This window comes from Oncorhynchus mykiss, chromosome 10, assembly GCF_013265735.2.
Source record: "Oncorhynchus mykiss isolate Arlee chromosome 10, USDA_OmykA_1.1, whole genome shotgun sequence".
Classification (NCBI taxonomy): Eukaryota; Metazoa; Chordata; class Actinopteri; order Salmoniformes; family Salmonidae; genus Oncorhynchus; species Oncorhynchus mykiss.
Window position 1 is genome coordinate 39,957,830 of NC_048574.1, and position 12,216 is coordinate 39,970,045.

The 12,216-nt window shown below is 41.2% G+C and overlaps 1 protein-coding gene across 2 annotated transcripts in view; it reads right to left on the bottom strand.

Annotated features, from left to right (window-relative positions):
• The window catches only part of LOC110533872 (vascular endothelial zinc finger 1), a 44,051-nt gene extending 37,069 nt beyond the window's left edge, over nucleotides 1-6,982 (bottom strand). For both annotated transcript variants that reach the window (XM_021618438.2, XM_021618437.2), the window contains exon 1: nucleotides 6,875-6,982. In XM_021618438.2, coding sequence (XP_021474113.2) covers nucleotides 6,875-6,907 — 33 coding nt within the window. In that variant the 5' untranslated portion in view covers nucleotides 6,908-6,982. The remainder of the gene's footprint in view (nucleotides 1-6,874) is intronic.
• Between the last annotated feature and the right edge of the window lie 5,234 nt (nucleotides 6,983-12,216).

Below are 12,216 nucleotides of genomic sequence, written 5' to 3' on the forward strand. Positions count from 1 at the left end.
CCAACAGGGCCAGCTGAGGGGAGTGGGAACAGATGAGAAACTAAAAACAAATCCCACATTCTCCTCCTTACTTTATTGTGGAAAATGCACCCAGTGCCCAACAGGAAGTCTTTGTGTGTGCGTGCATCTTCTCTGATTTGGCTCCTCTATTCATGGGACAGGGGCTGCATTTCTCCACACACACGACTCAGCCCAGACAAGCCTCAGCCCAGACGAGCAGTCGCGCTCTCAGACCCAGGGGGACCTGGTAGCTCAGGAAGAAAGCCACTGTGCCCACCGGACCCTATTGTATGCGCACCTGCTCACGCCCAATACCTTCCAGGATTAGTCATCATTTTCTAGCCCTCTTTCTGTCTGTCTGTCTCCGATCCACTGATCCAGACAGCAGCAGACAGCCTGGCCCAAAGACAGAGGTCCTTGACCTGCAGCCTGCTGTGCTTTCATGCCGCTCTGACCATTTTGATACAAATGTGCTCTGAAGACTAAGGTCACTCCAACATAAATAACATCAAACTGGAAGGCAGGGAGAATAAAGGATTCTGAAAAAGACTAAACAGTACTGATTGGCGACTGGCTTTTAATTCCATGTGAAATATACTGAACAAAAATATAAATCGCAACATGCAAAGTGTTGGTCATATGTTTCATGAGCTGAAATAAAAAGTTCTACATACGCACAGAAAGCTTATTTCGCTCAAAATGTTGAGCACAAATTTGTTAACATCCCTGTTAGTGAGTATTTCTCCATTGCAAAGATAATCCATCCACCTGAAATGTGTGGGATATCAAGAAGCTGATTAAAGAGCATGATCATTACACAGGTGCACCTTGTGCTGAGGACAAAAGGCCACTAATATGTGCAGTTTTGTTACACAACACAATGCCACAGATGTCTCAAGTTGAGGGAGCATGCAAAATGTAATTAGTATTTTAGCAGAAATGCCCTCTGGAACATACTTTCATGTACCTTAATAACAAACTTGTATGCATTCTGTAAATACAAATAAAATATTTAAATTATGATCCTTGTTGGTTAAGCCACAGAAAGCGACAGCAACCTTCACACTAGCCATGACTGGCTGAAATAACGAGTGGGCTAGACATGCAGAGAGAAGAGTTCGGATTGGTATGCCATATAGAAGGCTTCTGTCTATTTGAGCTCGTCAGTCTATTGGTAATCCTGTCGAATGCAGCTTATTTTTTTTTTAAATGTATTGTGTAGTGGAGCTGCATAAGTGTTCCTCTCCACTTTCTGGAGGATGAGTTTTGAAATCAGTGTAATTAGAGTATGATAGCTAAAGAGAGAGAAAACACCTGTCTCCAGATTACATCTTCAAACTAAGGGCAACAGTAGCATGGCATCCGTGACAGGGAGACCCGTCCATCATGCATTGATGTATATGGGTAAGGTAGGTAGTTAAGGCTAGACTTTCAGACATTACACATTTCAAATTTTGACAGAAAGTTATTTAATTTCAAGCTAAAGTGTACTGCTAGCTAGCTAACATTAGCTGGCTGGCTCACTAGCTAACGTTACAGGTATGACATTATTACTCGTATCCCAGCAGATTCATGCAGGGTATTAATGACATGATTTGGCACTATGTTCATTGTTGTTTAACTAGCTAACATCAGCTGGCTGGCTCGTTAGCTAACGTTACATGTGTGTGATCTTACACATTGTCTATCTAGCTAGGTTCCTTGTTTAGCTAGCTAGCTAAACAAGGAACTAGCTAGCTACATGTCTTAAGCTGAAGTGTACACCAGTTGAAAATGGCAGGTGTCAGTAAACGTCAGCAAACAAAACATTTTGAAGAACATTGATGAATAACCTGCTACTCGCTGTCTATTATCTATGCATAGTCACTTCACCACTACCTACATGTACAAATTACCTCAACTAACCTGTACCCCCACACATTGACTTGGTACCGGTACCCAATGTATATAGCCGCATTCTTGAGTTACTTCATTTTTTACTTTAGTTGAAAAATATTTTCTTACTTCTTCTTGAACAACCAACAGGGCAAAGGGCTTGTATGTAAGAATTTCACTGTAAGGTCTCCACTTGTTGTATTCGGCGCATGTGACAAATAAAATGATTTAAATTTGAATAACTATTGAGCCCAAATGTATTGCTCTGACAATGTTCAATGTCAGATTAGTTACCAAGTCTGTACTGAAAACAGAAATTAATTATTATTTCTGGAACATAACCTCCAGGCAGGGATGTATTCTTGTAGGCCATCTAAAATGTGGAAGAGTCACTGCTCGGGCAGCTCCAACATTATGCTATGGTATAGGCTATAACTGGAGGTATTTCACAGCTGGTACTTAGGTGGAGAGAAAGAAAAAACTCCTGAGGCTAACCTATATGAAATGAATACTTGGGGTAGCCTTTTAAAATACTCTAGGGGAGATTGGGTCATATAGGAGAAGGTCATTGTTGCCATTCTCTAGCTCATTGCCATGCTACCCTACTGCCAACATACTTGGGATCAATGAGTGAATGAGGGCTCCAGAGGGGAGAGGTGTTTAGCGTGAGTCATGCAGATGCAGAAGCCAGTGTCACAAAGCCTTACTGTCAGGAACAAGGCAGCCGGTGACACAAACAAATCTGGTATTTTGTGCAGTTGCAGGTGAGTAATAAAGGATGATAGTACTTTAGCTCTCTCAGAGAGCACAATAACCTCACCTTTGTCAAGCACCACTTTAATCATAAAATGGGAAATCAAAATGAAAAGATTTTTCCCATCTGCTCTTGAGTAGTGATGGAGAGTTGAACCCACTAGCCCCCAGCTGCTACCGTTTGACTAAACTGTGGTTCAAAGTCTGATGAGATAGCATAAAAGACAACGCTCACTCAGACAACACAATAAACAGTGCTGCTCCATATGGGCGAAATAATCTGGTAGGAATAGGATCAAATTAAATGTTATTGGTCGCCTACAGAGTTATTGCATGTGCATCAAAATGCTTATGAATCAATTAAACATAAAGACAACTGACGTAGTAATCATATGTTACACTAAGCAGACAGTCTTTTGGTTTGCTGCACTGTCCACAAGATGAGGAAACGGTCCTTTAATCTCACTGAATGTGAAAATGACACACAAGACAATGATTCATGACCACTAGCAGTTGTGTTCGAGAATTCAGCAAGAGTGCTGCATTAACTTTCATCCCATGTGTCACTTCCTAACACCTAATGATCAATGACTGTTGACATTAGCATAATCACATCACACAAACACCATCCCACCCTCAGCAAAATGGCTGCACTGTACTCAGTATTTGGAGACAAACTGCCACTTAGCCTTGACAGGCTCTGGGCCCATTACATTTAGCAAGCAACAGCTACACATGTCCGAACGTTGGAAATAGAACAGTTAGCTGGGACAATTACAGTAATAACTTCAAAAGCAGAAACAGGGCTAAGAGCTTGCCCAGAGAGTAAATATTTGAATCACTCCAATAATCTGAGCTCCCATTCAAAATAATGTATTTTTCAAGATGGAGCCATTTGCCACTGGGGGAGATCAACTGCAAGGAATGTTTATAATCGAAAGTATAAAATGTGTGATACTATAACGAGGACATACAGTTGAAGTCGGAAGTTTACATACACCTTAGCCAAATATTTTTTAACTCAGTTTCACAATTCCTGACATTTAATCCTCGTAAAAATTCCCAGTCTTAGTTCAGTTAGGATCCCCACTTTATTTTAAGAATGTGAAATGTCAGAATAATAGAATAGTGATTTATTTCAGCTTTTATTTCTTTCATCACATTCCCAGTGGGTTAATACACTCAATTAGTATTTGGTAGCATTGCCTTTAAATTGTTTAACTTCGGTCAAACGCTTCAGGTAGCCTTCCACAATAAATTTGGCGAATTTTGGCCCATTCCTCCTGACAGAGCTAGTGTAACTGACTCCGGTTCATAGGCCTCCTTGCTCACACAGACTTTTTCAGTTCTGCCCACAAATGTTCTATAGGATTGAGGTCAGGGCTTTGTGATGGTCACTCCAATACCTTGACTTTGTTGTCCTTCAGCCATTTTTCCACATCTTTGGAAGTATGCTTGGGGTCATTGTCCATTTGGAAGACCAATTTGCCACCAAGCTTTAACTTCCTGATTGATGTCTTGAGATGCTGCTTCAATATATCCACATAAATGTCCTTCCACATGATGCCATCTATTTTGTGAAGTGCACCAGTCACTCCTGCAGCAAAGCCCCCCCCCCCCCCCCCCCCCACATCATGATGCTCCCACCCCCGTGCTTCACGGTTGGGATGGTGTTCTTCGGCTTGCAAGCCTCCCCATTTTTCCTCCAAACATAACAATGGTCATTATGGCCAAACAGTTCTGTTTCTGTTTCATCAAACCAGAGGACATTTCTCCAAAAAGTACAAATCTTTGTCCCCATATGCAGTTGCAAACCGTAGTCTGGCTTTTTTATAGCGATTTTGGAGCAGTGGCTTCTTCCATGCTGAGCGGCCTTTCAGGTTATGTCGATATAGGACTGTTTTACTGTGGATATAGATACTTTTGTACTGGTTTCCTCCAGCATCTTCACACGGTCCTTTGCTGTTGTTCTGTGATTGATTTGCACTTTTTGCACCAAAGTACGTTCATCTCTAGGAGACAGAATGCGTCTCCTTCCTGAGCGGTATGACGGCTGCGTGGTCCCATGGTGTTTATACTTGCGTACTGTTGTTTGTACAGATGAATGGGGTACCTTCAGGCATTTGGAAATTGTTCCCAAGGATGAACCAGACTTGTGGAGGTCTACAAAAAAAATGTCTGGGGTCTTGGCTGATTTCTTTTGATTTTCCCCTGATGTCAAGCAAAGAGGCACTGAGTTTGAAGGTAGGCCTTGAAATACATGTACAGGTACACCTCCAATTGACTCAAATCATGTTAATGAGCCTATCAGAAGCTTCTAAAGCCATGACATCATTTTCTGAAAATTTCCAAGCTGTTTAAAGGCACAGTCAACTTAGTGTATGTAAACTTCTGACCCACTGGAATTGTGATACAGTGAATTATAAGTGAAATAATCTGTTTGTAAACAATTGAAAATGACTTGTGTCATGCACAAAGTAGATGTCCTAACAGACTTGCCAAAACTATAGTTTGTTAACAAGAAATTTGCAGAGTGGTTGAAATGCGAGTTTTAAATGACTCCAACATAAGTGTAAACTTCCGACTTCAACTGTATATCAGCCATCTGGAATGTTATATTCAGGTTGAAAGCAGTTTGAACACCATTACTTGAAATGCCACATTGTAGGCCCATATCTGTGTAGGCCTAATGGGTTGAATAGTTTTGTTGTTGTGGAGCTTGCCACAACTCTCCTTAAGGATCCAATCAGACAAAACACAAGAAGCCAGCTAATGTATAACATCCGAGGCTATGATGTGTCCTTGACCTTAATTTGTTGAAAAACAAGCACTAATCAAAATCTACTCATTCCACCACATATTAGGGCTGCTACGTGCCACTGACCTCACGAAACGATATCACAATACTTCAGTGCCGGTATCATGATTTGACAGTGAATTTATTGCAATTCCATGTTCCAAACATATTGCAGCGGGACAAGAGAGCCATTAGAAAACGTTTATCAGTCACCAAAATAAGTGATGAAAACACATTTGCTCCCTATTTAAATAGAAGATAGAGAAAAAGTTGAAGGGAAAATTCCGGAATTTTGGTGTAGGCACAGCAAATTAGTGCAACAATTATATTACGAAATATCCAATAGTTTTGACTATCATCAAAAATAATATCCCGATGTATCGCTCGATTTTTTTACTCCCTTACTACCACAGTTGTAGGCTATGCCTATGTTTATAGCTTCTTGCCAAAACACGCAGTAGCTGTATAAAGTAAACAGGGGACAACATTTGACTGAATGCACTCATGGGCTAATAAGAATATGTCCTATTTTATGATAAACCAAATACGATACAAGTTGGTGCAGCGAGTATGATGTAGACTAGTAATGGAAACTGGTAAGAGACGTAATTTGCTTGAATGCAGGCCAAAGACAAAAATAGACAAATGTGACCAGTTACCCATGTTGAACAATTTAGTTAAACTTGTAACGTTAGTTCGTCTAGCTATATCGGAGATATGTATACAGTGACGTTATAGATTGAAATCTCCATCACTGAATCAGGATGTCGCACACTGAAATAAATGTGGCAAAAACACTGCTTTCATGCGTACATAGTTTGAATTCTCTCTACCCGCAGTCACAATGTTTAGCTAGCTACGCTAGTTAGTTAACTAGTTGGCTATTTCGACTTGAGGTGGTAAGGGAAAAGTTCAACGCTGACTAGCGAAATAGGAAGGAAGTAAAAGTCAATCGGTAAAGTATTTTTTGTTTTCGAGTGATCTCTGGACGAATATTTTAGCTATATGGAGACGTAGTGTATGAAGTAAATTCCCACCATCAAACAGCAAAAAAACGCATCAATGGTTCCGGGCAACAACAAAAAACAAGAGACTCAGACTGGCTGGCTCGTAACAGTGGCGTTCTTGGAGCCTGCGAGTGATCCCTCGTGTTTGCTGGCGTTGATCTAACAAGCTAACTTAAATAATAATTAAGTTATTTAGATCATCAAGTCAAACAAATATTTACCACCATAGTAATACAAAAAAATGAAAGCGATAACAACTGATTTATCTTAGCGTCATGCCCTAGTTACCTCACAGCTGGAAGCCTGGATGTTATTTACCATTGTTTTGCTTGGGTAGCTTTACTTAAAATTATACATTTGAAAAACGTCAAACCATAAATGTCTTGAGTTTGCTAGTTATTCCGTCAATTGTCGTACTTTTCGGGTATCAAAATGTACTTACTTGAAATAGAAATGTACTCCAGCTCGGTTCCATTGCAACACTTAAAAAAAATCTGCAGGAAACCTTCAAGAAACCTGAACAAAGCAGCCAAACATGGCAGCTGCTACAACTTCCTGTAACCCTTGGACTGTTCCACTTCTAAAGCATTTTTTTGTGGGGGGAGGGGGGGGGGGGGGGGGTAGTACTGTAGTTGTCATATCAAAGTGTATCACTTATTTTTAGCACAACAAAGGATTCACATAAATAGTACTTATATAGAATGAATATCCAACATATATGAAATACAATATATAACTACGTGAGGGGGCATTCAATAAATGGTAGAGTTGATCAGTGAGGGTATTCGACTAACTGATACGGGCTACCTTGCCTGGTTACAAAAACACCTTGCTCTGGCCAAACGCTACGCTACATCGACGGACGTTTGTTTATTCTCGGCAATGAAATAATAATTTAAGCGGGAGCCGTCAGACTACGGGTTGCATTAGTTTTTTGAACCGGGCTACCTCCCGGGCATGAGCCAGGTGCCCCGTTCAAAGTCCATGGCGAAGTCGGCGCAAAACAAAAGTGACGTAGCCTAGGCCATATTAAGCATGTAATGAGTATGATTCTATGTTCTTACATGCACAAGTAATTGCTTTTGAGAAAAACACTTTAATTATTTTTTTAACCAGGCAAGTCAGTTAAGAACAAATTCTTATTTACAATGACGACCTACAGGGGAACAGTGGGCAGAACGACAGATGTTTACCTCGTCAGCTCCTGGATTCGATCCAGTAACCTGGCCCAACCTCTGTCAAGTTGTTTGTTGATAATTGCTAGACAATCATTTTCATGTCTTTCCTTAGTTGTTCAAGCAGATTTAAGTCAAAACTGTAACTCGGCCACTCAGGAACATTCACTGTCCTCTTGGCAAGCAACTCCAGTGTAAATTTGCCTTGTGTTTTAGATTATTGTCCTGCTGAAAGGTGAATTCATCTCCCATATGGAGAGTTGTCCTCAGTAATATGTTGTATTGGATTTGCCCAAAACATAACACTTCGTATTCAGGACAAAACGTTAATTGCTTTGACACATTTGTTGTAGCATTACTTTAGTGCCTTGTTGCAAACAGGATGCATGTTTTGTACAGGCTTCCTTCTTTTCATTCTGTCAATTAGGTTAGTATTGTGGAGTAACTATATTGTTGATCCAGCCTCAGTTTTCTCCTATCACAGCCATTAAACTCTGTAACTGTTTTAATGTCACCGTGGGCCTCATGGTGAAATCCCTGAGCAGTTTCCTCCCTCTCCAGCAACTGAGTTAAAATGTCATAAAATAAAATGTAAGAGATGTGTGTGTCACTGGCTGCCTTGTTCCTGATTGTAAGGCTTTGTGACACTGGCTTCTGCATCCGTATAACTCACGCTAAACACCTCTCCCCTCTGGAGCCCTCATTCACTCATTGATCCCAAGTATGTTGGCAGCAGGGTAGCATGGCAATGAGCTAGAGAATGGCAACAATGACCTTCTCCTATATGACCCAATCTCCCCTAGAGTATTTTAAAAGGCTACCCCAAGTATTCATTTCATATAGGTTAGCCTCAGGAGTTTTTTCTTTCTCTCCACCTAAGTACCAGCTGTGAAATACCTCCAGTTATAGCCTATACCATAGCATAATGTTGGAGCTGCCCGAGCAGTGACTCTTCCACATTTAGATGGCCTACTAGAATACATCCCTGCCTGGAGGTTATGTTCCAGAAATAATAGTTAATTTCTGTTTTCAGTACAGACTTGTTAACTAATCTGACGTTGAACATTGTCAGAGCAATACATTTGTGCTCAATGGTTATTCAAATTAAATTAAATGTTATTTTGTGCCGAATACAACAAGTGTAGACTTACCGTGAAATGCTTACTTACAAGCCCTTAACCAAACATGTAGTTTTAAGAAAAATAAGAGTTAAGAAAATATGAACTAAATAAACTAAAGTAAAAAATGAAGGTAACACAATAAAATAACAATAACGAGACTATATACAGGGGGTACCGGTATCGAGTCAATGTACAGGTTAGTCGAGGAAATTTAGGTAATATGTACATGCAGGTAGGAGTAAAGTGACTATGCATAGATAATAAACTGAGTAGCAGCAGTGTAAAAAAAAAATAGGTTGGGTCAATGGAAAATAGTCCAGGTAGCCATTTGATTAACTGTTCAGCAGTCTTATGGCTTGGGGGTATAAGTTGTTAAAGGAGCCTTTTGGACCTTGACTTGGCTCTCTGGTACCGTTGGCCGTGCGGTAGCAGAGATAAGTCTATGACTAGGGTGACTGGAGTCTTTGACACCGCCTGGTATAGAGGTCCTGGATGGCAGGAAGCTTGGCCCCAGTGATGTACTGGGCCGTACGCACTAGCCTCTGTAGCGCCTTGCAGTTGGATATTGAGCAGTTGCCATACCAGGCGATGATACAACCAGCCAGGATGCTCTCAATGGTGCAGCTGTAGAACTTTTTGAGGATCTGAGGACCCATGCCAAATATTTTCAGTCTCCTGAGGGGAAATAGGCCCTTTTGCCCTCTACATGACTGTGTTGGTGTGTTTGGACCATGGTAATTTGTTGGTGATGTGGACACTAATGAGCTTGAAGCTCTCAACCTGCTCCACTACAGCCCCGTCGATGTGAATGGGGGCGTGCTCGCCCCTCCTTTTCCTGTAGTCCACAATCAGATCATTTGTCTTGATCACGTTGAAGGAGAGGTTGTTGTCCTGGCACCACACCGCCAGGTCTCGGACCTCCTCCCTATAGGCTATCTCATCGTTGTCGGTGATCAGACCTACCACCATTGTGTTGTCAGCAAACTTAATGATGGTGTTAAAGTCGTGGTTGGCTTCGTAGTAGTGGGTGAACAGGGAACACAGGAGGGGACTAAGCACACACCCCTGAGGGGCAGATGTGTTTTTGCCTACCCTTACCACCTGGGGATGGCCCATCAGGAAGTCCAGGATCCAGTTGCAGAGGGAGGTGTTTAGTCTCAGGGTCCTTAGCTTAGTGATGAGCTTTGAGGGCACTATGGTGTTGAACGCTGAGCTGTAGTCAATGAATAGCATTCTCACATAGGTGTTCCTTTTGTCCAGGTGCGATGATGCAATAGAGATGGCGTCATCTATGGATCTGTTGTTATGCCAATTAGGGTGGGTCTAGGGTTTCTGGGATGATGATGTTGATGTGAGCCATGACCAGCCTTTCAAAGCACTTAATGGCTACAGATGTGAGTTCTACGGTTCAGGAGTCATTTAGGCAGGTTACCTTAGCGTTCTTGGTCACTGGGACTATGGTGGTCTGCTTGAAACATGTAGGTATTACAGAGTCAGTCAGGGACAGGTTAAAAATGTCTATGAAGACTCTTGCCAGTTGGTCAGCGCATGCTCTGAGTACACATTCTGGTAATTCGTCTGGCCCCACGGCCTTGTGAATGTTGACCTGTTTAAAGGTCTTATTCACATCGGCTACGGAGAGTGTGATCACACAGTTGTCCGGAACAGCTGGTGCTCTCATGCATGCTTCAGTGTTGCTTGCCTCAAAGCGCGCATAGAAGTCATTTAGCTTGTCTGCAAGGAAGTATGCCTGTATCTTTGTAGTGACTGAGTGTATTGATACACTATCCAACGTGTAATTAATAACTTCACCATGCTCAAAGGGATGTTCAATGTCAGATTTTTTATACCAATAGGTGCCCTTCTTTGCAAAGCATTGGAAAACTTCCCTGGTCTTCGTGGTTGAATCTGTGTTTGAAATTCCCTGCTCGATTGAAGGACCTTACAGATAATTGTATGCGTGGGGTACAGAGATGAGGTAGTCATTCAAAAATCATGTTAAACAGTGTGAGTCCATGCAACTTATTATGTTACTTGATAAGCAAAGTTTTACTCCTGAACTTATTTAGACTTGCCATGAAAGGGGTTGAATACTAATTGATTCAAGACATTTCAGCTTTTCATTTTTAATTCATTTAAATTAACCCACTTCATCTCTGCTTACCTCATGTCAAAATAAATTTCCTTACACAAGTCTGTTTAATAATACGATTCTTTTTGGTCTCAAATCCCCCTGCAATAACAACCAAATGTCCTGCCCACCAGCACTGTAGGTAGAAATAGAATAGTATTTAACTTCTGTCTTCCCGTTGACTGTTTTTGTGCAACCCAAACAATTTAAAGCAACACTAGAGTATGTAAATACATCCACGTTGCTGAGAGCAGCTATAGTACCTGGATGAAAGACCAAAAGGTAGCTTTACATAGATATGTTCTCCAGTAGGAGATGATGTCCAGCCAATTGTTTTTTGTTTTCTGATAGTGGTTATACAGTAACTTTGAAAATCTGCTGTTGTTTTAAAAGTACAAATTCATATTTTACACAAGGTTTGTCTATGTTGAAATGTAGTTACCATGATGACATAATCATGTGGTTGAAATGTCATGCTCAAAACAACAGTTGATTACTTTTTGATGACTTTTTTCAAATCAAAATGTATTTTCAATGTAGATTCGAATTCAGAATACATTGGCAAATTACGTCAAGACTTTCAGCTTTTATTTCTTTCATCACATTCCCAGTGGATCAGAAGTTTACATACACTCAAATGGTATTTGGTAGCATTGCCTTTCAATTGTTTAACTCTGGTCAAACATTTCAGGTAGCCTTCCACAAGCTTCCCACAATAAGTTGGGTGAATTTTGGCCTATTCCTCCTGACAGAGCTGGTGTAACTGAGTCAGGTTTGTAGGCCTCCTTGCTTGTACACACTTTTTCAGTTCTGCCCACATATTTTCTATAGGATTGAGGTCAGGGCTTTGTGATGGCCACTCCAATACCTTGACTTTGTTGTCCTTCAGACATTTTGCAACAACTTTGGTCGTCTGCTTGGGGTCATTGTCCATTTGGAAGACCCATTTGCGACCAAGCTTTAACTTCTTGACTGATGTCTTGAGATGTTGCTTCAATATATCCACATCATTGTCCTTCCTCACGATGCCATCTATTTTGTGAAGGGCACCAGTCCCTCCTGCAGCAAAACACCCCCACAACATGATGCTGCCACCCCCGTGGTTGGGATGGTGTTCTTCAGCTTGCAAGCCTCCCCCTTTTCCCCCCAGTGGACATTATGGCCAAACAGTTCTATTTTTGTTTCATCAGACCAGAGGACATTTCTCCAAAAAGTACGATATTTGTCCCCATGTGTAGTTGCAAACCGTAGTCTGGCTATTTTATGGCGGTTTTGGAGCAGTGGCTTCTTCCATGCTGAGCGGCCTTTCAGGTTATCTCGATATAGGACTGTTTTACGGTGGATATAGATACTTTTG